General features: G+C 42.8%; 2 protein-coding genes across 4 annotated transcripts in view; one reads left to right on the top strand and one right to left on the bottom strand.

Moving 5' to 3' along the window:
* Positions 1–99: 99 nt before the first annotated feature.
* Positions 100–7715, bottom strand: ECHDC2 (enoyl-CoA hydratase domain containing 2). 3 transcript variants are annotated; one of them, XM_035121588.2, is made up of 10 exons: positions 7315–7709; positions 5992–6059; positions 5307–5394; positions 4509–4595; positions 3795–3887; positions 3181–3237; positions 2177–2364; positions 1625–1675; positions 690–737; positions 100–284 (listed from the first exon to the last, which is right to left on the bottom strand). In XM_035121588.2, exons 1-10 carry the CDS (start codon positions 7457–7459, stop codon positions 207–209), a joined length of 903 nt encoding a protein of 300 aa, XP_034977479.2. In that variant the 5' UTR covers positions 7460–7709; the 3' UTR covers positions 100–206. The 3 variants fall into 3 exon arrangements, with proteins under 3 accessions (XP_034977479.2, XP_060132885.1, XP_034977480.2); XM_060276902.1 differs by lacking the exon at positions 7315–7709 and adding an exon at positions 6666–7092; XM_035121589.2 differs by lacking the exon at positions 3181–3237 and having other exon boundaries at positions 7315–7715.
* A 379-nt stretch (positions 7716–8094) lies between these two features.
* Positions 8095–27945, top strand: part of SCP2 (sterol carrier protein 2) — a 31892-nt gene continuing 12041 nt past the window's right edge. The window contains exons 1-11 of the mRNA XM_035121587.2: positions 8095–8257; positions 9988–10045; positions 11742–11813; positions 12458–12589; positions 14439–14503; positions 16075–16201; positions 16980–17043; positions 17910–17996; positions 19245–19395; positions 20403–20550; positions 24965–25072. Of these exons, the coding sequence (XP_034977478.2) occupies positions 8210–8257; positions 9988–10045; positions 11742–11813; positions 12458–12589; positions 14439–14503; positions 16075–16201; positions 16980–17043; positions 17910–17996; positions 19245–19395; positions 20403–20550; positions 24965–25072 (1060 nt within the window). The 5' untranslated portion in view covers positions 8095–8209. The remainder of the gene's footprint in view (positions 8258–9987; positions 10046–11741; positions 11814–12457; positions 12590–14438; positions 14504–16074; positions 16202–16979; positions 17044–17909; positions 17997–19244; positions 19396–20402; positions 20551–24964; positions 25073–27945) is intronic.

The following is a 27945-nucleotide window of genomic DNA, read 5'->3' as shown; positions in this document are numbered from 1 at the left end:
TACTATACTCAATCCCCAGCATGTATCTACATTCCTACTACAAGCATTAATTACACACATACACACATGACTGAAAAGGAGTAAACAAGTGAAACAGTATGTTGTCTGAATATAAAATTTATGTAGAAAAAAAAATGTAATAAGGCACAGCCTTCTCGTAACTTCTTGCAATTGTCTTCAGTCACCTGAACGATGTTTGACAAAAGTCACTTCCCAATGAACTTAGGTGGCCGTTTCTCTATGAAAGCTGCCATCCCTTCCTCCCGGTCTCTCGTAGGGATATTCTGTATATAAAAGACAGAAACACCAATCAATACTATTTGCTAATTGCCACCATCCCTTGGGGGGGGTATACAAACATATCCCTTAACTCTTTGCGTTGTGAAGTAAGGGAGTAACGGATGTAGAGTGCTCAGTCTACTGACCCCATCACATCTATTTTTTCCATCAATATCATCATCATAGTGGTGTGTACATGTATTACACATTACAGCTCTCAACTGATGAATCCTGAGCAGCCTTATTAGATGCTCTGAGTGCAATTGCACCTTTTGGAGCCAAATCAGATAGAAGCATTTGACTTCTCACTGATCTTCAGAGTGAGAAGTGTTTCACAGCTGAGCACTTTAATATGCATGAAGTGAACACTTAAGTGGGGGAAAGCAGGGTTTAATTAAAGGCTAGCTTACCTGGGCATAACACATTCTTTCAATAGCCATACCGGAGGCAATATCCACCTGGAAAGAGAAAATTGCATGTGAGAAAGAGCACAATTAATAGCAATTTTGCAAGATGCGAGTTTAACAATAGAGCACCATCATGACAGACTTGATGAAGTGACTGAAAGGTCACAATTATGTTAAAATGAGTAACTGCACTTTAAACAGCAAGGGTTGTGGGCTTTAAAGACTAACATGTAGTAAAAGCTTTTTGTGGACTAGGAACCCCTTCATCACATACAGTAGAAACATTTGTTGAAGCTGCTGTCACAACAGGTCCTTTAGTTTTTAAGGTACGGAAATCAGCCCTGAGTGCTCACTGGAAGGACAGATTGTGAAGCTGAGGCTCCAATACTTTGGCCACCTCATGAGAAGAGAAGACTCCCTGGAAAAGACCCTGATGTTGGGAAAGATGGAGGGCACTAGGAGAAGGGGACGACAGAGGACGAGATGGTTGGACAGTGTTATAGAAGCGACCAACATGAGTCTGACCAAACTGCGGGAGGCAGTGCAAGACAGGAGTGCCTGGCGTGCTCTGGTCCATGGGGTCACAAAGAGTCGGACACGACTAAACAACAATAAAGACAGACTAATAAGGTTACCTCTCTGGACCCTACTTTATATGTGCCCAATATAATCCAGTCTTTGCTTAAACAAAAATTCTGCCTCACTGTTGCTTGTATTGCTGTCCACCTGTTTTTACAGGCAATATTTAATTGGGTGGAAGTGAAGAAATGACAGGCCTGAGGAAAGGCACAGGAGGGAGAAGGAAGGAGCCAAGGACAAACAGCTTCTTGCAAGTTATGCTACAAATGAGTTTTGCCACTCCAGAAGTAACTGTTGGTGGGGTTCTGCTGGTTTAATAAAGAACTGTAACAAAGATGGTTATAAAAAACCTACTTTACCTCACTCCCTTTGTTTATAGCCACTTTTCCCATTTTCACAGCTATGGGAGCCTTTAAAGAGAATATATATATATTTATATATAATTTCCATTTATGAATTGCTTCCGATGAAACATCTCAAATTGATCAACAAAAACAAATCATTTCACCTACATTCCAATGCAGGTACAAACTTCTGTGAGTATTTGGAAACGCACAGTAACGCACCCCCCCCCTCCAAGTCTAGTTCCTGACTGAGTGCCTTATTGAGGACTAAGAACGCTAAAGTATACCAGAAGTCGTGGAATACAATGAGTCTCTTGTAGATCCAAAATGGTATCATTAAAGATGGGGATAGTTTTCACTATACAGAAAGTATGCACAATGTTCTCCAAATATCTGTTTGTACCAGTTTTCAAACAAACAGCAAGCTAGCTTAATTTTACAGAGGACATCAAATTATTCAGAAAGGCAGAAACTAAATAATTCTAACCTGGTCTACTTTGCAACAGATTCAATGTACTACATAAATCAAACTTGACGTTAGCAAATGCAAAGATATACTGTACTGACCCGAGGAACAATCTCTCCAGCCAAAGCCAGCGCGCTCTGGTAAGCTGCATCCCCTTCCTCATTCTGTGGCACTGCATGATTAACTAAACCTATTGAGAACGCCTCTTGTCCATCAATCTGTCTGCCAGTAAAAATTAGTTCTTTAGCACGGCTCAGTCCAATACAGCGTGGTAGGCGCTGGGTTCCACCTAGGCAGGAAAAAAACACCAAATCCATAACATACTTTTAAGAGGATGCACATCTTTATGGTTTCCATGCTTAAACTATACAGCCGTGCCTTGGTTTTTGAACAGCTTAGTTCTCAAACGTTTTCGGAAGTCGAACGGACTTCCGGAATGGATTCCGTTCGAGAACCAAGGTACAACTGTACTGCTATAGTTCAGAGACGGGGAACCTGCGGCTCTCTAGGTGTGGTTGGACTCACATTATCCCTGTCCTGGGAATGGTGGGAGTTGGGAATTCAACCACAGCTGGAGGGCATGCTTGTTTGTTTTAAGTAAGTGAAAAATGAGATTGTGGAAAAGCTATTAAGTTCTGCCTCAGAGACTGATTTTCCACAATGTAATATCGTAAGATCTTCGAATTTCCCTCTCTATATAGTGTCGTAGTATTCCAAAATTGCTGAGATTTAGTTTACATTTCAGGAAATATTTGTAGCTACAAATGAAAAATTACTAGGAGGAGATGAGGCATTCCTTTGCTGGGATGAACAGTTAACCGGTGAAGTGAATGAGTCTTTAAAATTATATTGCTCTCTCACCTATGGTCAAAATGGTATGTATAGAAGCATTTCTGTTTTAAAACTGGAGAAGGGAGTATTCACATATTTGTTTTTCCTTTTTTTAAAAAAAGAAATTGGATATGAGATCTTGCTTAAAAAACTGGCAGAACTAGAGAGGTTTTGGGACTGCGGGGATGTTTTAGCTTAATTATAGCATTATTACCTCACAATAGAACACATATTAAAGTAAAAGCAGCAGCAAAAGTGGATGAAGCTACACTACCTGCACCAGGAAAGAGTCCTCTTGTTGTTTCAATCAAGCCCATCTTAGCCGAGGTTGCTGATTTATAACAAGAACACAGCAAGGGGAGAAGCTACATTAGCACATAATACAGTGTCCCTCTACCTTTTGAATTATGGTGCTGGAGGAGACTCTTGAGAGTCCCATGGACTGCAAAAAGATCAAACCTATCCATTCTTAAGGAAATCAGCCCTGAGTGCTCACTGGAAGGACAGATCGTGAAGCTGAGGCTCCAATACTTTGGCCACCTCATGAGAAGAGAAGAATCCTTGGAAAAGACCTTGATGTTGGGAAAGATGGAGGGCACTAGGAGAAGGGGACGACAGAGGACGAGATGGTTGGACAGTGTTCTCGAAGCTACGAACATGAGTTTGACCAAACTGCGGGAGGCAGTGGAAGACAGGAGTGCCTGGCGTGCTATGGTCCATGGGGTCACGAAGAGTCGGACACGACTAAACAACTACAACAGTGTCAACTTGCTTAAAAGCACTAAATGTTATCACTTGGGATTTTAGCACAAGGGAATACCTCCAATTGTCAACTTTAAGTGTCACTGCAGTGAGAGTAGAGGACCCTGGTTGTGCTGATGGACTCACCTGCCACACGGAGATCACAAGCTAGTGCCAGTTCCAAGCCTCCACCCAACGCATGGCCTTCTATGGCAGCAATGGTGGGCATTGGCAGAGCAGCTGTAAAAATTAAATAGCAAGAAATTCAGTGCAGCACCATTTATAGTAGTTGGTAAATCTATCCAAAATAGCATGGTGATGAATGGGGAGACTTGATATGAATTAGGCCTTTATTTTTTATTTTTTTAAAGTTAGTTTCGCCTACACAAGCAGGGTTGTTTCATTAAATGTTTGTCTTTGCAGCAGTTCTAGGCAACAACATTTAGGAATTTCGGAAAGAAGAAAGAAGTAACTCCATATGAATTCAAATCTAGCACTCTGATCTCAAATACCTGGAAGAAATCCTTCATTTAAATGAATGCAACATTGTTCCAGGTGTGTTTAGGCTTGAAGAGAGTTCAGTCCTGCAGTGTGCTGCTTCACCAGCATATTTCCTGTGGGGGACATGCTGTATAAGCAAGCCCCATGAGGAAACTGTTGGCAGGTAGGCGGGACCACTTACCTATCAGTCACCTGACATGATGATGTCAGATGACTGACAAGTGAGTGGTCCCTCCTACATGTCAAAGTCAGGCCCTGAAGGTAGAGGGAGATAATGATCTGGCCTACGGACTCAAAAAGGTTCCCTACCCCTGTTAAAAAGACAATAACATGCAAAGGAGTTCACCGTGAAGTACTTACCAATGCCATCCATTAAGCTTCTGAGCCTCTGAACAAAATGGTCGGCTTCAGTATTGCTCATTTTAGCACGCTCTTTTAAGTCAGCACCTGAATTTACAACAGCAGGAGGCAGTTGGGGGGATAGAGAAAGGAAACACAATGGGTTCAACAGCAGTGCTTGAATGCACTAGTAACTGCCCTGTAAACTACAAAGAATTATACAGCTTAGTCCCTTGGAGGGGCAAACATACCTAATTCTGTGTAGGATTAGGTTGTGATAGTGACAACTTGCAATTTGGTTTCAGGAAGCCTTGTTAGCTTTGGCAGTCTATTAATCAATTTTGACAGAATGTTCCATTCTCCTCCTACGTAATTGATACACCCTAACAGAAAACTCAAATGCCCAGTGTCAATTACACATATTAACTGCTGTCATGTTTGTGCTATATTTAACAAGGTTCAAACGATCTCAGCACAGTGTAGAAATCAAGATGTTCTGGAATTTAAAAGTTTGCACCGCTGCTGGTAAGAGAATGTCAGGAATATGAATGAGGATGAGATACGATGAGAAAAGTAGTAAAACTACCCCCCACAAAAAAACCTATCTTTATACCGAGTAGTAAAAATAATTCAGCTTTTAGATTTGGAGGCAGAAATTTCTGTAATCACAAGGATACACAAGACACAACAAATACATATTAAATCCAGTGGGGGATAACATGATTGGTGGGCTATATAATTGCTTAAAATCTATTTATTGTGCTTATTCATATTTTTTTTGCCTCTGAATTACTTAAATCAGAGAATGCCTCTACCCACCTGCACAAAAAACGCCTTTCACTTTGCTCTTAATTATCACCACACGAATACTCTCATCAAAATGGAGAACTTCAAGGGTTTCAAACAGCTGAGGGGGAGAGCAGGAGACAGTGGGTGAAACATCAGATTCCAATTAATATAAAATTCTACCAGTTCACTTGATTTATTATGTGACCATTGCTGAGCACTGAACTGAAAAAATGAAATTGAAAGTACACACAAGCACGTTAAGCAGATCAAATATTCAGCATGCTGATAGATTGGCTTGTATCCAAATAAGTTTTACTCAGACTAGAGACTCACTGACATCAACGGACCTAAGTTAGTCATATTCAGTCATGTCTGTGTGCCTATTTTGAGTAGGACTACCGGTAGCACTGGATACAACCCATTGTTTTGCTATTGTTCTTATAAGCATTTCCATGCAAAGTATGTAAATTTTAGACTCTATCCTGCACATGCAGGTTGCAAACCTATCTATATCAAGGATGGAAAAGCTGGTCCTCCAGGCATATTTAATTCAATGGGACTTACTTCTTATATATGTATAGGACTATGCTGTTTGTCTCCACTTCAAAAACTCTAGGTTCTAGTAGGTCTAAGAAGCTACTAAGTTACCTGGGACCCCAATACAAATACAAATAACATCTGTACGATGGCAGACAAGAGAATGATCTTCACTCACCTCATCCACGAGCACTTTCCCCAGTGAATTTCTGGCATGTGGTCTGTTCATCAGAATTTCTGCAATACCTGTACTCCAAAATAAAAAAAGAACTCTTTTTCATTTATTATTCAGAGGTACCGGTAATTCCATTTGTTATTGCTGATTTTAAACATTTACCCGTAAGCCACTTTTCAGCCAGAGCTTTCAAGGTAGCTTACAATACTCCAGGGTGAGTGGAATGCAAATGAGAGGGAGAGGGACACAAACCCAGTGACCAAGGCTTTGCAGATGTTCTCAGAGCCACAACTTTCACCATCCTTGACCTTGGGCCATTCTGGCTAGGGCTAATGGGAGTTAGAGCATAGCATAGGAGCACAGCAAGCTGCCATATGCTGAATTAAGACCATTAGGTCTATCTAGTTCAGTACTGTCTATGACTGCCTACAGCTCTCAGTCTTTTAGGCAGGAGTCTCTCCCAGCCCTTTCTGGAGATGCGGGGGGGGGGGAATTGAACCCAGCCCTTTCTGCACGCAAGACAGATGTTCTGCGACTGAACTACATCCCGAAGGCCTCAGGTTCCCCATCCCTGCTGTGTTTAGTGCAGCCTTTGCCACCCAGGTGCCAGGGAGTTGTAGTCCAAAACAACTGGAGGTCAACAGGTGCAGCCTTCCCAAATGGAGCAGATCTCTCACCTATTTCCGAAATGGGCTAGCCGGCTCCTTCAAGTGTGACGAGCCCATTGGTGCCTTTCATGCGCGGCTAATCTTTTTTTTTTTTAACTGGGAGGGCGTTGCCCGCGAACAACGCTTGTGATTGGAGGACGGCAGCATAATTGACGGGGCTTCCCAGGTTTTGACAGAATACTACAGTTGCTCTCTCTTCAGAGATGTTTTAGGAAACTTTGCTGGAGTTTTAATTTGTTCCAGCCTATTTTACTGCGGATTAAACCTCTGTCTTTTATCATTACATCTGCAAACTTTTTAGTGACGATTTTCTTTATCTCTCTCTCTTTTTGGTAACGCTCGCTGAGGTTCAAGCGGTGTATAATTTTTTTTAAATCCATCCATCCACCTTCCATAGACTCTCTGCAATCCTGTGCCTACTTACCTCGGAGTAGAAGCCCCGTGGAACAGCGGGACTTATTTCCGAGTTAACAAGTAAACATGCAAAGCGCTGGGCGCGACGGGAGGTTACATCGCCCCTTGCAACAACTTGCAGGACGGAGTAGCTACGACCCCCGTCCCCCCACGTCGTCCGCGAAGCTCCCTTTTATTGCAGAGCCACCCTAGGCCTCCCCCACTGGGCCGGGACACCCTCAGGAGGCTCCTGGGCTCCACTCACCGCCGCCAGCCTCTCCGTGCACCTCGAGCAGGATCTGCTTTTGCCTCCCGGCAGACGCGGCTCTTCTGGGGAAGTTGCCCCGTTCCCCCCGGGGCTGCGCGGGAAGTGTCCGCAGCAACGCGGCTGTTCTGCCCAAGCGGAGCATCGTGATTCTGTTTATTTTTTTATTAGTTCTTGGAAGGCTGGAGCGGCGGCGGCGGATCGATAGCAGCGCTCGCTCACTTCCTTACGGCTGGAGCTGAGGACGAGTGGAAAGGCGCCGCCTCCTTGCCTGCAAACTGTTAAGTTTGGGGGTCGAGGCAAGGAAATAGCGCCTCTCTCTGCTATGTCGTGGCTTAGACTGGTGTAAGTTTACAGGGCAATGCTCTCTAAAGCTACTCAGAAGTAAACCCTACTGAATTCAGTGGGGCCTACTCCCAGGCAAGTGGGGAAAGCTATGGAATTGAACCATCTTCTCTTCCCAAAGTTTTTGGCTTAGGATTTTCAAATTGCCACCTTTGCAAAAACAACCTTCACAGAAGCTTAACCAGAAGGTTGGAGGGCAGGATTCCTGAGTTGCAGGGGGTTGGACTAAATGACCCTCGGGTCCCTTCCAACTCGACAGTCTATGGTTCTTCAAGGTGTTTATGCAACCACTGATTTTCATCTGCCGTCCTGCGCGTTCGGTGCTTGGCCGATTCAGATACTGTACACTGTTGCTTTAAGAGCGCGGGGGGCGGAGCGGTGATCTCAGGTCGGCCCCGCCCCTGCCGTCGACCTTTGGCTGAAACCCCACCCACCCGCTCCAACAGCCTGCGCACGAGTGACAGGGAGGAGGAGGAGAAGGACGCGCTCTCGTCTTCTGGTGGTCGTCGGGCTTGCAGTTGGGGGCGCAGGGCGATCCTGAGCAGCGGCGATGGCTCCGTCCCGGAGGGTGTTTGTGGTGGGAGTCGGCATGACTAAGGTACTGGATGGGTTGCTCTGTTGAAAAAGGAGTGCATTTCCATGCCTCCCAAGAAACTGCGTGGTCTGCATGGCTTCCCACCCCCTGTTTAAGCCTTGCAATAACACTGCAAGGTAGGCACGGACCCCCCCCCCCCAGCCATACTAGCCACCGGCCCCTTTGATAGCTGTGTGGCTGGAAGAAATTCAACAGGTAGAGTCTTCCCAGCGCTGCCACCCCTGTGTTGGAACAAAATAAAGAAATCCTTCCAGTAGCACCTTAGAGGCCAACTAAGTTTGCCATAGGTATGAGCTTTCGTGTGCATGCACACTTCTTCAGATACCTGTGTTGGGAAAGACTAATTAAAAGGGGGAAATATTATGGGTGGGTGACAATTTCCCCCTTGCTTTCAATAGGGAACCATAAGGTTCACTGGAGGAAAGAGAATGCTGTGAATGTTAATTGACAAGGCAGGGATCCATTGAAATAAATGCAAGCCAACAAACAAACCAAGAAAAGGCTCATTGGAGGGAATGGGTATAGGTATAGGCTCTGTTGATAGGGGACAAGGGGGAATTATGGGGAACAATAGCTGGGGTCCCCAAAAGACTGGAATGTGTATATGACCGTTGCTTGTACTAAATTAACCAAATGCATACATGACTTTCGCACAGGTACAGTGTGTGATATCCAACTAAATCATACTAAAGCATACCCATTGTAGGTATCCCACAGAAATAAATTGAGACTATTTCCTTTAGTGGGTATGCTCTGAATATGGCTAACATTAGGGATTGCCCACTATCTGGGATGAGACATAAAACATCTTCATCTCTCTCTCTTTGTCAGTGACTTTTAATAAAGTCTGAGGTCTTTCTAATTTTATTTTGCTGCTTTATTTGTCTGACTTGATTGTTTTCAATGCTATTTCCATGGGGTGTTGGGTGTTGGGTGTATACACATGTGGGTGGGTGGGCATACTGTATATTATTTGTGTGGATTTGTTACTGTAGCTGCCTTGATGCAAAGCGGAAAAAGTGATAGAATTATCGTAACTGCAACAATCCAATCAATCAACCATACCACTTCAGAAAGTTTTTATTAGAAGATTAATATGGAAGAGACTAGAGACTGGATCTGAAAAGTCCCTTCCACATGAACGGGCAAAGTTTCTGTTCACAGGCATAATATTTAGCTCCAGAGCTCTTTCCTTTGCTCTAAGCATTTATATGATTCCTCATTCTAAATCTTACCTATTGGTCTGGCATATATGTCAGGTTAGCATGTAAAAAAATGAGGAATGTCACAACCTCTTGGAAGATAGGTTGATAGCTTATGCAATAACTGAGCAAGGACCTTTGGGACTGTTAGCTACTTGTGGCACAGACCTGGATTCTTGTTACGTTGTAAAGGGGCCAGGTATTTTAATGGCATTACTACTAGTGCATCAAAAGATAAACAAAAATGCTATACCTTAACAGAGAGATCCTGTCTTCCTTCTAGCATCATGGTTTTTTTTCTTTAGCAGAACTTCAGGAATTTTTTACATAAGATTTGTTTGCACCATTATATATTGCTGAATTTGTGTAATGGCAAGTGGCTATATTAAAATATAATAAGATCTGAAAAGGCATTTACCTTGGCCTTTCACTCTCTGCAGAATTTGTGTGATTAGAAGTTACATAAGAGTACGAACGTGAAGAAAATAGACTTGCTCTTTTTAATTTAAAAAATGCTTTTCTTTCTGACAGTTTGAAAAGCCTGGGTCTCGTGAAAATTTTGATTACCCCGACATGGCTAAAGAAGCAGGTTGGTCCATCATAATGCGGTCTGGCTCACAACTTATACTGCACTGGGAGAAGGGGGCAGTGCCCTAGAGAAAACTAAGCACTTTGAGGGGCCTGGAGATTGCATGTCGCAACTGCTGTGCCAGTATTGCAATGCTGCTGTGTGAGAGCTGTTACAACAGCCCTTGGCAAGGAGCCATAGGCCTAGGAAGCCCTATTGCTTGGCCAATCATTCCTACCAGTTAAGGAGCTTTGCCAGGTGTGTCTGGGTGTTGTCAGGGTTTGGCAGCATAGGATAACATCAGGGAGGCGGGAAGGATTGCCCTGGCAAAGTTGGGGAGCTTCTGCTTGACAGGCATATGCCTCAAAGCTTAACCAACTGCACAAGAATAGGATGGGTGAATAGAACCTGATTTTCTTGTGTTCTGTTTGCACTATAGTGTCAGTGTGTCCCTAAATGCCGGCAAGAAACAAAGTGGTGCTCTGTGTTGGAATTACTATTTTGGCTAGAGTAGCATAAATGTTTATGTAAAAAACCCCAGTTTTTAAACTTTCTTTAAAACTCACTTTAAGTGTGCGCTGGTCTCTGCAACGATGAACCCAAGTCATTAGAGTATTAGTGGGGAACCTACCCCCCCCAGCCCCGTGAGAGCTAGGCCTCCATTGTTAATTTACATACTGCCCTTCACAGGACAGTTTGCAACATAAAAAAATGCAAATTTGGTCTGCTAAGCTGTTTTGGCCGATCTACACTTTATATCAGGTGTAGAGCAGGTAAAGCTGTGACTAAGCCAGAAGGGGGTTTGCAAGCTCACCACTGGTCAGCTGATCAATGGTTCCTGCAAAGCCCTATGTATGACGCTTTGCAAGCACCAACAGAGAGCTGATTGCTGTGGCTTGCATAGAGTTTGCAATGCTTTGCAAGGCCCAACAATCAGGGTTTGCATATCACTATTTGTTGCTCTAATTATTAGACCAGAGCTTTCCAAACTTTTCATGTTGGTGACACGCTTTATAGACATGCAACACAGTAGTTCAGTTTTGCTAGCAAAGCGGAGGTTAAACTAAACCCCTTTCCAGCCCAGGGAGTGTTCACACCAAATCCAGTAGCTGACACACTAATGTGCCGCGACACAGTTTGGAAAGCTCTGGATTAGACTATAACTTCAGATTTGTTTAAGAAATAAATTCATTTCTTTCAAGAAAAAAACCCTACAAGACTTGAGCACTGCAGTGTGAAAGGCCAAGGGCTGATTATCATCTGCTGCTCTGTGGGGAAACCCCTGCAAGCACATCCCAGCTATCTGCAAACGTGCATACAGTAATAAGTGACCTGAAGTTCCACAGGTGCAGCTTCCTATCATTGGCGGTGATTTCTGTAATTCCAACACTTTGACATAGTAACCTTTGCCAGTTACTATGGTGTTATGTAAGCTGTATCCATATACACCTAACTCCAATGACTTGCTAACCCTATGAATGTGTCCCTTGAGGCAGTTGGGGCTATTTCAAAGAACAGCAGGTACTGTATCTTGCCTGAACTGGCCTAAGTCTTGTAAAATGTAATCCGTTTAAGAGTACAGAAGTGTACTTGCAATCCATTTGCTTTTTAAATGTACCTCTAGAAATGGAGTCCATCAGTGTTTTGTTTTGTTGTTTAAATATCCACTGAAAGATTTAGGTAAGATTTCATAACATTTTTTTTTTCAAATGTTCAGGTCAGAAGGCTCTTGCTGATGCAGGTGTCCCTTATTCTTCTGTGGAGCAGGCATGTGTGGGCTATGTTTATGGTAAGTAATGTTACTGTTAAGACCTCAAGGCTTCTCTTCCTGGGCTTCATCTGCCACTCTTAATGCCTGTTTGTTAACCTAATGCATCACTGAGGCAGCAGTTTTCCTGTTCTGGCATTAACTGCTAGCTGTGGCATTTAAACTGCTCTGAGATTGGATGGCGGTGACAGGATTCGACAAATTTATATAACCATATTGGCATTTCTAGGTGTCTTGTATGGCTGTAGGGGTAAGATGAATCTCTTACTCTAGTTTTCTCAACCTCAGTGCCTGGTGATGAAATAGGAAAGGCTAGAAATTTAATTTTAAATGGCATAAAATACGTGCAAATCAATTTAATCCTATACCTTTTGATTTATAACTGCATAGGCAGCTGATTATGAAAAGCTTGCCTGAGAAAATATACTTGCTTATGGGCTCCTGAACACTAAATGGGTGTACGGTATTGTTAAATATTAAAAACAGAATGAGTGGCCCTCCAGGGTTTTAGTCTTCTCAGCCTTACCTGGAGATACCTAGGATTGAATTTACCCATCATAGTGTTAAGAGGTTTGGAGTACTTTAACAGCTTCAGAATGAGGATAGAGAATGCGTTGCTCCTCTGGCCAGTTGTGTGATTCTGCATCTTCTTTTTCATTGTAAAGGTGATTCAACCTGTGGTCAGCGAGCCATTTATCATAGTTTGGGGCTAACGGGTATTCCTATTATGAATGTGAACAACAACTGCTCTACTGGATCAACTGCTTTGTTCATGGCCAGACAATTGGTCCAGGGAGGTGAGTTCTGTTTTAGTTCCTACTGCTAATGCATATGGGTTCCATCACTGACTATAGGACAGGGGTGTCAAACTCAAATTCATCAGGGGCCGCATCAGCAGTTTGGTCAACCTCAAAGGGCCGGTTGTATCTGTAGGACTATGTGTCCACGCTTTATTATCATAAATTATTGTCACTGCATTCAATTATTACTGTTTTTTTTGTAATAATGTAAGTAATAACTAGCTCTGAAAGCAGAAACATAGTCAGAATAATGGCAAGTAGATATTCAAATGTACAATTATTGTACAATTTATTGAAAAATGATTTTTGGTAACTGCACTGGGTGGTGGAGGCTCGCTAGGGTTTCATGCAGGACCTTTGCAGAGCTACTGGTACCTGGAGATGCTGGGGTCCTTCTGCATGCAGGACAGATGTTCTGCCAGTGAGCCACCACCCTTCACCAAAGGGACTGGCTGAGGTTGACTCACTGGAGCTGCTCTCCTGGTTCCAGGGTTTAAGGGCCAGAAGTATAAAGTAGCATCCTATGTTTCTGAGGAGAGGGAGAGGGGGAGGGAGGGGAGGGGGAGGGAGGGAGGAAGGAAGGAAGAAAGAAAAGAGGGAGTGGGAGGGAGAGAGGAAGGAAGGAAAGAGGGGAGAGAAAGAAGAGTAGGGAATAAAGAAGGGAATAAAGAAGGAAAGAAAAAGAAAGTGGGAGAAAAGACGGAAAGGGAGAAAGAAGGAAGGAAGTAGAGAGGGAAAGAAAGAATAAGAATGAGGGAGAGGAAGAACGGAAGGAAGGAAGGAAGGAAGGAAGGAAGGAAGGAAGGAAGGAAGGAAGGAAGGAAGGAAGAAAGGAAGAAAGGGGAAGAAAGAAAGAAAGAAAGAAAGAAAGAAAGAAAGAAAGAAAGAAAGAAAGAAAGAAAGAAAGAAAGAAAGAAAAGAGGGAGCAGGAGGGTGAGAGGAAGGAAAGAGGGGAGAGAAGGAAAGAAAAAGAAAGAGGGAGAGAAGATGGAAAGGGAGAAAGAAGGAAGGAAGTAGAGAGGGAAAGAAAGAATAAGAATGAGGGAGAGGAAGAAAGATGGGAAGGAAGGAAGGAAGGAAGGAAGGAAGGAAGGAAGGAAGGAAGAAAAGAGGGAGCAGGAGGGAGAGAGGAAGGAAAAAGGTGAGAGAAAGAAGAGTAGGAAAGAAGGAATAAAGAAGGAAAGAAAAAGAAAGAGGGAGAGAAGACAGAGATAAAGAAGGAAGGAAGGAGAGGGAAAGAAAGAATAAGAACGAGAGAGAGGAAGAAAGAATGGGAGGGGGGGTCGCCGCCTTGATTCAGCGCCAGAAAAGAGCGCGAAGGGACCCAGGGGCAAAAAGCATTTCCCGTGCAGCATGAGGCAGCGGGTGTCCGTTTTAGGAGATGTGCGTAAAGCCTCAGAGTTGCACGTTCGTGAGGCTGAGCCGCTGCTGAGCTCACGTTCATGAGGCTGAGGAGGAGGAGGAGGTGAGGCAAGAGGAGGCGGAGGCAGCCTTTCTACCCCCCCCCCCCGCCCCCAGCTGTTTGTTGGCGCTGCGCTTCAGCAGCAAGGTCCCGCTGCTGGGTCCCGCTGGCTGGGGCGCTCGGCGGGCCACATGACGAGGTCTGGCGGGCCGGATTTGGCCCCCGGGCCTTGTGTTTGACACCCGTGCTATAGGAGATTTAAAAGCCAGCTTTTAGCATGCTGTGGAATATTTTCAGCCAAATGTTTGAAAAGCTTAGCTGGAGGCCCAGGCCTCCTGCCTGGATTCAAGTGTACTGTATAATATGAAATTATGGGAGTTTTTGTTTTGTTTGTTTTTAAAAATAACATGCAGAGTATAAAGTATTCAATAACTTGTATTTAAGGTATGGCTGACTGTGTCCTGGCTCTTGGATTTGAGAAGATGGCAAGAGGGTCCCTTTCATCTCAAGTAAGCATTGAAGCAATTTTAATGCATTGAAACCAAAGTCAGTTTTGCCTGGAATATTTGGGAAACAGATAGGATCATTCCAACTCTCCTTATTCACATACATCATTTGCAAAATGATGATGATGAAGAAGAAAGAAAGTAAGTCTTGTCTCTAATGATGTACCAACTACACAAGGCATTAAATAAAAAACATTTACTAGGAAATGAGGTTTCTCAGTATCCATTTCCTTTTGGCACTGGGCAAACTCACTGTAGCAGAAGGAATACAGGATTTTCTCTGCTCTTGAAACGGAACATAATTCTGCTTGTAACCTTCACCCCACCATTTACAGCTGTGATTGCTGTTGGCCCTGCTGAGTTGTGCTTTTGTGCCAGAAGGGCAGAATATATTTTAAAAATAAGTAAATATTGTAAGCTGCTCCCCTGAGTAGCTTTTTTGTTACTTTGTAAAGTGCCATACTTCGTGAAGGAACTTGACAGTCATATCATAACTACTATTTAGAAACACATTTACAAAGAGCATAACAAAGTATTGCATACAGTGGTTCTTAATGGCAAGATGCAACATGTGGCGAAATGGGCTTGTGAGTAGTGATTCTTACTATTCTAATGTTCCCTCCTATAGCATTGCCCAATCTCAGAGCCTTCTCACCGATTCCTTCAGCTTTCTTCTCATTCTCTAACAATCCTTATATGCAAATCCACAGCTTCCCACCCCCGTCAAACGTGTGTGTGATATTGACCGTTTCCACAAAGCACATAGTTAAACCACGGAATTTGCTCCATAGGAGGCAGCGCTGACCAACAATTTGGATGTCTTTAAGAGAGGTCTAGAGGAATTCATGGAGGATAGGACTATCAATGGCTACTAGGCATGGTGTCTGTGCTGTCCCTCCACCATTGGAGGCGGTGTGCCTCTGAATACCAGTTTCTGGAAACCACAGGAGGGGAGAGTGTTCTTGCACTCAGCTCCTGCTTGTGGACCTCCGATGAGCACCCTGTTAACCACTGCGGGGATGCTGGACTAGATGGACCTTTGACCTGATCCAGAAGGCTGCTTTGTGTGTGTGCCTAGTGCAGACATCCCCAAACTGCGGCCCTCCAGATGTTTTGGCCTACAACTCCCATGATCCCTAGCTAATAGGACCAGTGGTCAGGGATGATGGGAACTGTAGTCCAAAACATCTGGAGGGCCGAAGTTTGGGGAAGCCTGGCCTAGTAAAACCTTTCATAAATTTGGTGCTCTATTCTTGAGGCCCATGCCATTTTTAAAGCAGATTTTTGTTCGTAATGTTTTCTTTTTCCTTTAAAGGGTGAAAATTATAAATAGAGCCCACTCTATAAACCCTGAACTTGCAGGAAACTTGGGAAATTTGGTTTGTAGTGTAGTCTCATGCAGCTTGGGTGTTCTCAAGCAAATTGGTTCTGTACATTCAGAAGGAAGGCTTTGAAAATGATGCATTGAAAATGCTAGACAATGAGGGGGTTCTTGCAATATTTTTTTCTCTTGGATGATCTTGATGTACAGGTGCTGTGGTGTAAAAAATGTACAACTTGTCTTTCGATTTCAGTTCATGGACAGGGTGAATCCCTTGGACAAGCATATGGAAGTGATGATAAACAAATACAATCTCGCAGCAGCACCAATTGCTCCACAGTTTTTTGGAAATGCTGGCAAAGAACACATGGAGAAATACGGTATTACTTATGTTTGACAACTATATTACCATTGCAAGAAAACACATTCAATAACCTCCTTCCTATTTTAATTAATGATGTGTCAGATGATTGTCTGAAGACCTGTGTGTAGAAATAATTGACTCCTAGAGCAGGTCTTTTTTTCACACTTTAGCCTCCAATGAAGGAGTTTCATACCACTTTATACAGTCATGGCTTCCTCCCAAAGAATTCTAGGAAGTGTAGTTTGTGACAGATGCTGAGAATTGTTAGGAGATTCATATCCCCCTCACAGAGGTACAATTCTCAGAGTGGTTTAACAGTAAATACTTCTAAGGGAACTCTAGGAATTGTAACTCTCTGAGGGAATTAGGTGTCTTCTGACAACTCTCAGCACCCTTCAATAAACTTCAGTTCCCATAATTCTTTGGAGGAAGAAGACATGGCTGTTTAAAGTGGTATGATACTGCTTTAAATGTCTAGTATGGTCTTCCCTCTTGCAATTTTTTTCCAGTGGTAGCAACAGCAATTTTTGCTGTCTGCTTTATCTTTTGCTTTTGTTCTGTTGGCTATTACATGCTTTTCATGCATTACAGTATACCTCCTGCAAATCTGTAACTGCTAAATTAAGCACCCTGTGAGCTGGAATTGAGTCAAAAGCAGCTTATGGCATAAGCATTTAATAGGAAGCTTTTATACTAGGTCTATGAACATTTTGAAGTATGGGGTTATAATTTATCTAAGCAATATTGCCCTTCCCCCCCTAAGCTTTTGAACTGGTTTGTCTCTCTCTATTAAGGATCAAAACAAGAACATTTTGCAAAAATTGCATGGAAGAATCATAAACATTCAACTAACAATCCGTAAGTACACTATTTGTGCAAAATTCTGGGGAGAACATAGATTTAGGGTTTCATCCAACTCATTTCTACCTGGAGTAAGCCACTAAAATTAATGGAGCTTAAGTATCATGAATGTTAGGTAACAATACCAAGAAAAGATTTTGCATGATAGAGAAACGTGAAACTTCAAAAGATTCCAGTTTTATAGACAGACCAATTACCTCCTCATTGCTGAAAAGCATAAATTTAGGAAGTTTTGATGTATAAATGGCTATATCCCATTATAGCTAAGTTTCAAAGCAACAGCAGCAGTTCAGGGACCCTCAACCATGCACCTCCAGCTGAGAGTGCTCTCTCACCAGCTGCCAACTGCTATTGCTGTTGGGAGAGGAAGCAGCGGCTCGTTTTTTGTGCTGAGATTCAGGTTGGACCTGCTGAACTACAGAAAACAAGAGTCAGAGAACAATTAACTCAGGTGGGCCGTAACCTCCATGCATGGCTTGGGTGTGCCTAGAGACTCTAATACAAGCATCCCCAAACTGCGGCCCTCCAGATGTTTTGGCCTACAACTCCCATGATCCCTAGCTAACAGGACCAGTGGTCGGGGAAGATGGGGATTGTAGTCCAAAACATCTGGAGGGCCGAAGTTTGGGGATGCCTGATCTAATATATGGGAGAGGGAGGAAAACTCTTTGTCCATCATGCATAATGTTATGTTGGACTAGGTGGACTTTGGCTTGATGTGCAAAGTAGTTCCTATGTTATCACGCTCTATTCACATAAGGCTGTTGTGTTGTAAAAAATTTAAATAAAATGTGCCAATTTCTCTGTTTTGAGGAGTATTATATTAATTGAGATGGAATTTCCCCTTGTTTTTTCCCCCTTAGGAATTCTCAGTTTCAAAAGGAGTACAGTTTAGATGAAGTGTTGCAGTCACGTAAAGTTTTTGATTACTTAACAATACTACAGTGTTGGTAAGAATATTTCTGAGCTATCTATGATCTGTTAAACTGGAAATCCTGGAGATGGTACCTGGGACATTCTGTATGCAAGAAATGGGATTGATGGCCCATCTCCATGTGCCGTCCCTAAGGGCCTTATTCATGCGTTGCTTCTGTGTGTGGCATAAATGTATAGAGAGTGGAGCAGAACACACATCAAGCCCTGCGCCTCTCTTCCCCACCCTACACCTGTGCATTGTGCACAATTGTGGTAGAGAAGAAAGCATAATGTGTAAGCTCTTGCTCATGTAAATGGGTGCCACATGTTGGGGGCATCCAGTTGTGCAGTAAAGAGGGGGACAGAGGGGAGGCATATATTATAGGGAGCCCTTCTGGTCTGCAAAGAAGTGTTGATTTCCATAAGACATGAAGTGGCCCTTTCTCTGGAGATGAAAAAGGGAGATTCTGCTTGAGCTGCCTGCCTGAATTTCAAAAATTCCTTCCAGTAGCACCTTAGAGACCAACTAAGTATTGGTATGAGCTTTTGTGTGCATGACCAAGAAAGTATCCTCAGATACTGAAGAAGTGTGCATGCACATGAAAGTTCATACCAATAACAAACTTAGTTGGTCTCTAAGGTGGGAAGTTTAGGGAAGCTTTTAATGTTTGACGGATTTCTGTATTTTAATGTTTTGTTGGAAGCTGCCCAGAGTGGCTGGGGGAACCCGGCCAGATGGGCGGGGTATAAATAATAAATTAGTATTATTATTATTATAAGGTGCTACTGGAAGGAATTTTTTAAATTTTGTTTCTATTACGGCAGACCAACACGGCTACCTACCTGTAACTGCCTGAATTTCAGTTCACTGACATTATGGAATGTCATTCAACTTTTCATTGACTTAGGGAAGCTGACTATAACATAATTGTCTTTGTTCCAGAAGTTTTTTTTTTTTTAAATAACATTGGATTGCATCAACTAAGCCTACTCACAATAGACCCACTGAAATCAATAAAGTTAGTTATGTATATTGATTTCAGTGTGTCATCGACAACCCTGTTGCTTTACCTTGTGTGGATTAAAGTGTGAGCGCTTTTATGATCAGTTTGATCATCAGAGTGATGCTGTTAATCTTCTTTGGACCAGTAACTGCCTTATCTTTTGCTCTTAATGGGTGATTCATTTTGCATTGTGAATTATAATTCCCCCTTCCCCTTCTTTTGCATGTGAAATTCAATATATATCGATTAGGTGACTCTCAAACTCTGCATCTCTTTTAGCCCAACTTCTGATGGGGCAGCAGCAGCGGTGCTGGCTAGTGAAGAGTTTGTGAGGAAGAAAGGGTTGGAGCCGAGAGCCGTTGAAATTGTGGCCCAGGAGATGATGACTGATCTTCCAAGCACATTCGCAGAGAACAGCTGCATTAAAGCGGTAGGCTTGCTATTCTAACGTATGCAGTGGCACTTGCTTTCGGTCAATGTATTCTGCATTTATGGAGACAATAAAGTGCGTCTCCGGGGGTGAAGTCAAACTGTTGCATTTGCAGCACCCAAGTGACCTCCCCCTAGTGCAAGCCTGAGCAGTGTGTATGGCGGTCCTAGACAACAGGGCCTTGTTGATGTGGTCCAAAGGAAAGCAGAGCTCCACCAGCTTGGCTGCAGGAGTTGCTGGAAGGAGGTGTACAAGGTGCCATCCAGCTGTCTTAGGGATTGCACTCTGGATTTTTGTAGGTTTTACTCCTTAGCTTTTTCTTCTCCTGAAGATGTCCTGCAAGGCAGCATAGCTTTAGGGTCAGAGTTTTCCTTTTCCTATGGCCTACCTTCCCAGGTTGACAATCCCCTTCTGCCCCTCACTTCCATCTACAGCACATGCAGAAACCACCTTCTTGGACCCTCAGTTTGTCTTGTCTGCTCAATCTACACAAGCTTGTCTTTGCATGCAGGGGACGTTTATGATTCACCAAGGGTTTGAGACCCACTGGCTCAAAATAATAGTTTATTTATTGCTACATTCATATCCCTTCTTTCTGCCAAGGATCTTGATGTGGCACACATTGCTTTTGCCGCATCCCTTGATTGGAGAAATGTCTGGATACTGACATTTTGTATTTGCAGGGCAGTCTCGAGCAGGTCGGGCGCCCTGGCGCTGAGGGGCAGAGATCGCTCTGGCGCCCCCGCTCTTGCAGGGCGCAGCATGGTTTCCGCGCGGCTTTGCAGCGCAGCGCCCTGCCTACTGGCCCAGCGCCCTGGTGCACCGCACCACCGGGGCTCTACCTACAGCCGGCCCTATGTATTTGTACATGCAATTTATTTGTTACCAGTATTATAATGATGGGATATGTCCTAGATTTTCAGAATTTGCAAAGCAATAACTTTGACAGGAGTTGAGCAAATAAGAACTATTAGTTCAAATGCAGGTCTGTTATATTTTGTTAATAGGTTGGCTATGATATGACAAAGGAGGCTGCAAAAAGATGTTACTCAAAAGCAGGCCTGAAACCAGAAGATGTGGACGTGATAGAACTTCATGACTGTTTCTCTGCTAGTGAATTAATAACTTACGAAGCTCTGGGACTTTGTCCTGAAGGTATTATTTAAATATTAACATTGGGCACAATCCAGCCTACAATTAAATTCACTTAATTCCCCAGTTAACTCCTCAAAGCTGACTTCCGGAAGAAAGGTAAGTTGACAGAAGCATATAGCCTGAGGCCCTGCCCACATGCTTCCTGAAGTTGGGCTTATTTTTCTTTCTTAGTGCCCCCCTACCCACCACATGCAGGGTACAGAGTAAAGGCAGTGCAATATCGTTGCTTGTTTACAGGGGTGTGTATGATGTCCCCATTAAGGTACAGTTTTAGAAAGGTTGAAGAGGGAATAGGTTTCATTAAGGGAACCCCTATTTCCTCTACCTGCCTCCTGCCAAATTCAGAGCAAAAAAAAGACAGTAATGGGGACAACGGGTGCAAAAACAAAAAAGGGGGGGGAATAAAAGCCGTTAAAATCTCTGGAACGGGTAATTCTAATACCTAATTCAATATAAAGAGAATGACTTAACCTAACTTAAAGGTGCCTAACGTGAAAGTATAAATAATAAGCATAAATAAGAATTCTCTGAAAAGGGGAAGTATCCTAATTATAAGCTTAATTAGGGATTTCCTAAAATGAAATTAAATAGAATAAGCCTGAAATAAATAAGTTTATAAACCTGAAATAAATAACCTAAATAACCTGACGGGTTGCTGGCTAGAGGGGTCCCGTTTCACTGAGACTATCAGTTTCCTCAAAGGAAAATTGAAAGAGATTTCAAAACCTAAATAAATCATACATTATAGAGCTCAGGAAAGGTTTACAAACCTAAGTTATAGTTTCATTAAGGGAACCCCTATTTCCTCCTTTACCTGCCTCCTGCCAAATTCAAGCAGAGTGCGCCACTGTTAGAATTTTGGGCCTCGCTGCAAAAGTATGGTTGAAATTGGGAAAGCTATAAAAGAACAAAAGCTTTGTCAAAACAAACAATAAGGTAACCAAAGAAGGGATTTGAGAAGGAAATTGCCAAAGGTATAACATTATGTATTTCTTTAACGGCATTAGGATGAGAAACTAGCTGAACTAAATTTCATTTCATTTTTCATTTCCATTCTTATTTGTATACTTCCCTTCTATAGCCTATTGCTGTACACAAGGCTGCTGACATGCTGAAGACACAACAAAATATATAAAAAGGATCACACATCTTAAAACAATCCCATCCAGTACAAGTAATACAAAATGTGACTTATACAACGTACATCAAATAAAGTAATCAAAGTAAAGTATCAAAATATCAACAAATAATAAGTAACTGGAAATTCACTCAAGTATTGCAATAAATCATTACTAAATTATAATCCATAAAAATACCAGCAAAGTTGCAATATAGTACATTAAAAACCATGTAAATTGAGTTAGTTGCCTCTGCCTTCACTGTGGAAGACACTGGAAAGGTCTATATATGAACTGTTGTTGAGAGGGCAGTTTCACAAAAGGAAAACTGGCATTGTTCAGAACTGCACCCCCCCCCCGAAGAACAGCTATGCCCTCTATTAAAAAAACAACCACAAATAATTTAACACTCTGTAATGTGCAACAACCCACTCCTACTATATAACCCCTCTGAAGGGAAAACCTCCCCTCTACTTTCTAAAATTGAGATGGTCAGCATTTCTTAGCATGTGCAAAAGAGGGTTCTGAGGGCTCCATGATGCCCATTGGCAACTCAAAATATTATATAGATCCGACAGAAACTTTTGATAGATTCCTGTGCATAAGGCTTCTTGGTCAACATAGTAGTCATGGGATATGAGGACTGGTCCTGTTGTGAATAATGTGTAGCTTTAGCAATGGGGAGTATTGCGCACTGGGCTTTCCCCCCGGGTCTGTATTGAGACTAGGGAATTTTGCTTCTCTGAGTGTCTCATTTTTCCAGACTTAAATTTAGTTCTCCACATTTTGCAGTAATTAGCGACTTTTTTAAAAATCCTCATTAAAATTCACCAGTATTGTAGTGCAAATTTCTCCTAATAAACCCATTTTTCTATGCTGTTTTGACTACTGTACTGTAGATATATTTTTGCAAATGATTTCATTTAATATAATGCATTTTTGTGTTACTTTCACAGTACGTTTTTATGCACACTTTCCCATTTTGTAACAAGCATTGCTTGGCAAACTGCATAGCAAAATTCAGAGGTGTGAATTTCAAAAGATAGCTGTGCTGCAGTTTGCATATTGTTTTGGAAAGTGAGAATTCGATAGATGAGATTTTAAATGAGGCCTGGATCAAACTGCTCCCCCAATCCGAATTAAGACAAGTTCTATTCAACTTTCTTTTAAAATGATCTGTAGTTCGCCATGGCCAGTCCTCTAGCTAAGCTTTCAGAGGACACAAAATGATTCAGGATAGAAAAATCCCAAACTCTCCAGACTTGGATGAATGGGCAACAATATGGCAAATGAGATTCTGTGTAAGTAAATGCAAAGCATTGTGTACACACAGGGGCAAAAATCCTAATTTGATTTATAGCATGGACTTAGAACCTTATGAGATAGAGGTCCACAATCTCTCGTGGGGAATTTTTGTGGGGCTGACAGGCTGCTTGGGCGGGCATCAGAAAGCAACCTACACAACTTATATGCACTATAGTAGTATGGTGTTCAGAACAGAGTAGTGAATTTGGACTAGGGAGACACGATTAGGCATAAACACACACCTGCCCATTTGCAGAATTATCCCTGCTTGTCACGTTCAATATGACTTGCACATACTTGGGTCTATGGTCAATAATCCCTTATCGTTTACCAAATACAATTATGTATGTTATTCCTCTTCCTGCCACTAGGGGGTACATGGTAATAATAAAGGAGAACACTTGGAATCCAACAGAAAAGGCTACATAAGCATGATCTGTATCTATTTTTCTTAGCAAAACTTTAAGTATCTTTTAGTCAGTGGCTCGTCAGTGGTGTCCCCCCCCTTTAAGTTGGGGTGGTAGCATCCAATATGGCTCAGATATTTTCTATACTTATCAATATATAAACACCCATCTTTTCCTATGTTGATGGTGAGTTATCTTTAAATGGTTGGCTTTGTAATCGTTGAGAAATGGCACTTCATTCAGTGCACATATCACGTTGTACTCTGTGTTTTGGGTAGGTTGTTGATGATGTGGCATCTTGTATAGGAAATGCTAATCCCAGCCAAAGACCCTCAGTTTTGCATCCTTGACAAATGCCTTGTGGTTGTCTTTCCCAGTGCAAAGCTGCTTTGGGAGTGGATCACCTGGAGCAGAGCCAATTTGGACTGAAGGGATGCTTAACCTTTTTCCTGCCTGTTGCTCCCCCGTCCCAGTTTTCTCCCTGCGGGGTTTTTAATTGTGACAGGCAGGCAAAGGGTTGAGAACTTTCCCAAAGCTTCTGCTTCTCAGAAAGCCTTCCATAGGCTTAGCTATAACATTTCTCGGAAGTAATAATTTTTGCTGGAAGAGATCGAGGCTTATTTCCAAGAAAAACTTGGTGGCAGGATCACAGGGTATATGCTTCAAATTAAAGCCATTGTGCCATAGGGCCTAATGAAGTCATCTCATCTCCCCACTATTACATTGTATTAATTGCAAAAGTGCCAGATTTGTTGAACTGAATGCAAACCTTTGTGCCTCCTAGGATTTTTCTTAATGCAAAACAAACAAAAACATAAAGTGCATTAGAACAGTGAATTGAAGTGTTGCTTGACATCTGATCATATATGTTGGACAAGTTTACATAAGAACATACATTGACTGGGGCGGACGAAGGCTTTCCGCCTCCTGGGGCAGCACCGTGGGCATGCACACAGGGGCGGGGCGTCGCCCACGCAGCATGCATGCATGCATGGCAGTGCCGTGCAAGACACATGCATCAAACACGCATGACACATGCGTCATACCGGCGGCTCAGCTCTAGCACTGGGATCCTCCGCTTGCAATCCCAGTGGAGGAGGAGCCTGGGCGGCAGCATCCCCGTACGGATGGCTGAGGTTTGCCGGCGGCTCAGCTCTAGCGCTGGGATCGCGAGCGGAGGATCCCAGCGCTAGAGCTGAGCCACCGGCCCGGCAAACCTCAGCCCTGCATGGGGATGCTGCCGCTTAGGCTCCTCCGCTTGTGGAGTGCAGCCGTCGGTGGAGGTGGCTAGGGGGTGCGCTGCCCCCGGCAGAGTGGAGCCCGCCCCCCCCCCCATTGCTACGCCCCTGTACATTGAGCCTGCTGGATCAGACCAGTGGCCCATCCAGTTCAGCATCCTGTTCTCACAGTGGCTGACCAGATGCTTATGCGAAGCCTGCGTGCTAAGACAGGAGCTCAACAACTTCTTTTGATGAATAGGGCGAGTCTTATAATCCTTTCAGCTAAATAACATCTATGTGTACCTAGGGGATTTAATTTAAAATGCACGTATTATTAATCTATCCTCCTCTCTCTCTCTTTTAGGAGGAGCTGGTGAGCTGATTGACCGAGGAGACAATACCTATGGTGGAAAATGGGTCATAAATCCGAGTGGCGGCTTGATTTCAAAAGGACACCCACTGGGTGCCACAGGTAACTCAATATAATCTTCTTTTATCTAGTGCTTTTAGTATTTGCATATGGGAAACATGTTTGTGTGTTACTTTGAGCAATGTTTTTATTAGGCCACCTTTTATTTGGTTTAGAACAGTTGCGGATAACTACTGGATTTGCTGGTCTGCCATTTTGACAAGGCTGAATTGCAGAGACCTTGTCACCTGCCATAGTATTCCTGCAGTCCTATAGTCTCTAACCTGGGAGTAAATCCCAGTGGGATTTCACTTGTGAGTAGGCATAGATCAAACTGCACTCTTAAAGCACGGGGCTGGTAAATCCCTCTTTGGGTGGAATCCAACATAACGCTAAGTGAAAATTCCATCAGTGCAATGATTTCTGCTTCTCTAATGGATTGTTCTTTCCCTCTCATCCCCAACCATCTGAAGAAGATTTGCAGAGGGGCACACTAGGGTGATGACTTTTTTACAACCTCATTTCCCTGTATCATAATTTGATGAGCTTTCATTAAAGATTAGATAAAATCTTACTTTCAAAGAGATTTGATAAAAAAAACCTCACACACAAAATGATTTTAAAAAATTTTATTTATCAGTTTTTTGACCATTTTTGAAGTCACTGTAAGCAGATATAAAATTGAACCCAAGCTTTAGATCAGGCAGCCCCAAACTTTGGCCCTCCAGATGTTTTGGACTACAATTCCCATCATCCCTGACCACTGGTCCTGCTAGCTAGGGATCATGGGAGTTGTAGGCCAAAACATCTGGAGGGGCGCAGTTTGGGGATGCCTGCTTTAGAGTCACATATATACAACATTATATAGGGTCATCAAACACAAAAGGAAGCTTTTTTTAGCTGCAGTAACAGTATAGACACCGCTAGAGGACGATGTTTTGCTACCTCTCCTGTAGGTTCTTTTGCCAGCATGCCCGGCAGGGTCTGCTGGCTGAGTTTTGAGGTCCCCCCCCCCAAAACGGCATACAAAAAAATTAAAAACGGTTTGTGCGTAACCTTTTTAAATATTTCAGTGGAATATACCTCATTTTAGTCATTAACAGGCAAAGGTTCATCCATTTGTGCTACAGGAAATAATTTTTGAGGGGAAAAAATGAAAAAGTCATCACCCTAGGGGCACACATTGAGGACAAGGAAGTCCCCTGCACAAATGGAAATCCTTGCACTGATGAGAGGCAGTAATTGAATACCAGCCTTTGTTTTCCCCTCTCCTCCTTTCATGGATACAAGCATCTGCTTCTAGTAGGCTAGGGAGGAGGCAGGTTGAGTGTCTTGCCCTGGCAACTTGTGGACCAGATGACCTCCCTTGGACTGGGAGTGCTAAGCAGGCTTCTGAATTATTCGGGTTTGTTCCAGGCCTTAACATTTCATACATTAGCATTAATCCTAACTTGAGTGTCACTGAGAAATGCACCATAAGTCTCTTTCTGTCTAAGTCCCCCCATGGAGTGGCAGTGGGAAAAAAATATTTCTCACATCCATGTTTGATGTGTTCATCCTAAACAGAAACGGATCTGTTTGCCAAACATTTAGCATTTCGAAGCTCTTGCAATCTCTTCATCAAAAATGTGGTGCTTCATAGCAGAGTCAAGCTGCCATTGTTTCAGGGAGAAAATCAGACATTGACCCAACTAGTTCAGTATTGTCTACACTGACTGAGAAGTCTACAGCTGGTTTATTAGTAAAGCACAGCCCACAATAGGAACTCAAAACAAACTGAAACATTGCAGATAATTTGTGGCTTTTTGCATGAGTTTCAGCACAATGCTGATGTTTCTCCGGTTACCATCCTATTCACAGACATCATTGATGGGTAAAGTTGTGCTTATTCTAGAGTTAATTCTGTTTTAAAGATAGCTGTAAGATGTGATTTGATTTTGTCTTGGAAAAACTCTCAAGACTTGGGACTCCTGTCGATTTAACTTAGATAGTTTACCATTTCTTCCACCATTTCATTTTTGGCATATTTTTGCAGCCATGAGCCCCGTGGAACGCTCTTCCTCAGGGTGGCTCACCAGGCACCAACACTGATATCCTTTTGGCCACAGGCAAATATGTTTCTCTTTCCCCAGGCATTTGACTATTTTATGTTTTTCTTTACAGTGGTTGGTGGGGTATATATTCATCCTTCTGAGGGCTTTCTCTTGTGGTTAGACCTGTGGTTAGACCTGAGATAGAAGGGTTGTTGTTATGGCCTGATTACTGTGCTTTGCTTTTAATTAACTTGTTTTTCATGTATTGCATATTTTTCTATTATTTGTAAGTTACTTTGAGACAGTGGTGTAAAGTGACTAAAAACCTTAAACAGTGATAATAAAAATTGTAAAAATAATACTGGAACCTTTTTTTTAAAGAAAGCCAAGTTCTTAAAATTTAATAGGAACTTGTAGAAAGGTTTGCCCCCCTCCCCATTACTACAATAATTTAAATTTTGACATGGATTCTTTGGACGCTTGGGCTATAGTAGATTGCTTTCTACCTCCTCAGTAAGCAATGCGGCCCTCTAATTTACTATTTGTTCTTTCAAAAGTGGTGGCAGGAATTTATCAGTTAATTTATCAGCCCTTTAAAATATTGAACCGTACATTTGAACTAGTTCGTTAGCTTCATTATGATCTCTGGCATGGAACAGTTTTTTTCTGTGCATCCTTACTGGGCCTCCTCGTAATCTGAACATTGAGGGCGAGAGTGTTAAGGGTGTCAAGGATTCTGCTGGTGTGCAGAAAGTTGGACTTCAGCCCTGCAGTTCTGTGCAAACAAGGGTTTGACAGAAGTTGCATGATTGTTTGGGCTGACTTCAGCATTGATCCTGGAGAGAGATCACTCTTTGGTCAGAGTGATGCAAGCTCCTATGCTGTAGAAACTTTGTCACTCCA

The sequence above is a fragment of the Zootoca vivipara genome, chromosome 7 (assembly GCF_963506605.1).
Source record: "Zootoca vivipara chromosome 7, rZooViv1.1, whole genome shotgun sequence".
Classification (NCBI taxonomy): domain Eukaryota; kingdom Metazoa; phylum Chordata; class Lepidosauria; order Squamata; family Lacertidae; genus Zootoca; species Zootoca vivipara.
Note: the sequence above shows the minus strand (reverse complement) of the source record. Positions and strands in the feature narration are given on the sequence as shown.

Bases quoted from the DNA above. Each gene is read 5' to 3' on its own strand.
- ECHDC2 (XM_035121588.2), bottom strand. From the start codon at position 7,459: ATGCTCCGCTTGGGCAGAACAGCCGCGTTGCTGCGGACACTTCCCGCG. The intron at 6,060-7,314 runs GTGAGTGGAGCC...TTTGGAGTACAG, and splicing joins GCACGGAGAGGCTGGCGGCG to GTATTGCAGAAATTCTGATG. The intron at 738-1,624 runs GTAAAGTAGGTT...TTCTCTTTCCAG, and splicing joins CTATAAACAAAGGGAGTGAG to GTGGATATTGCCTCCGGTAT.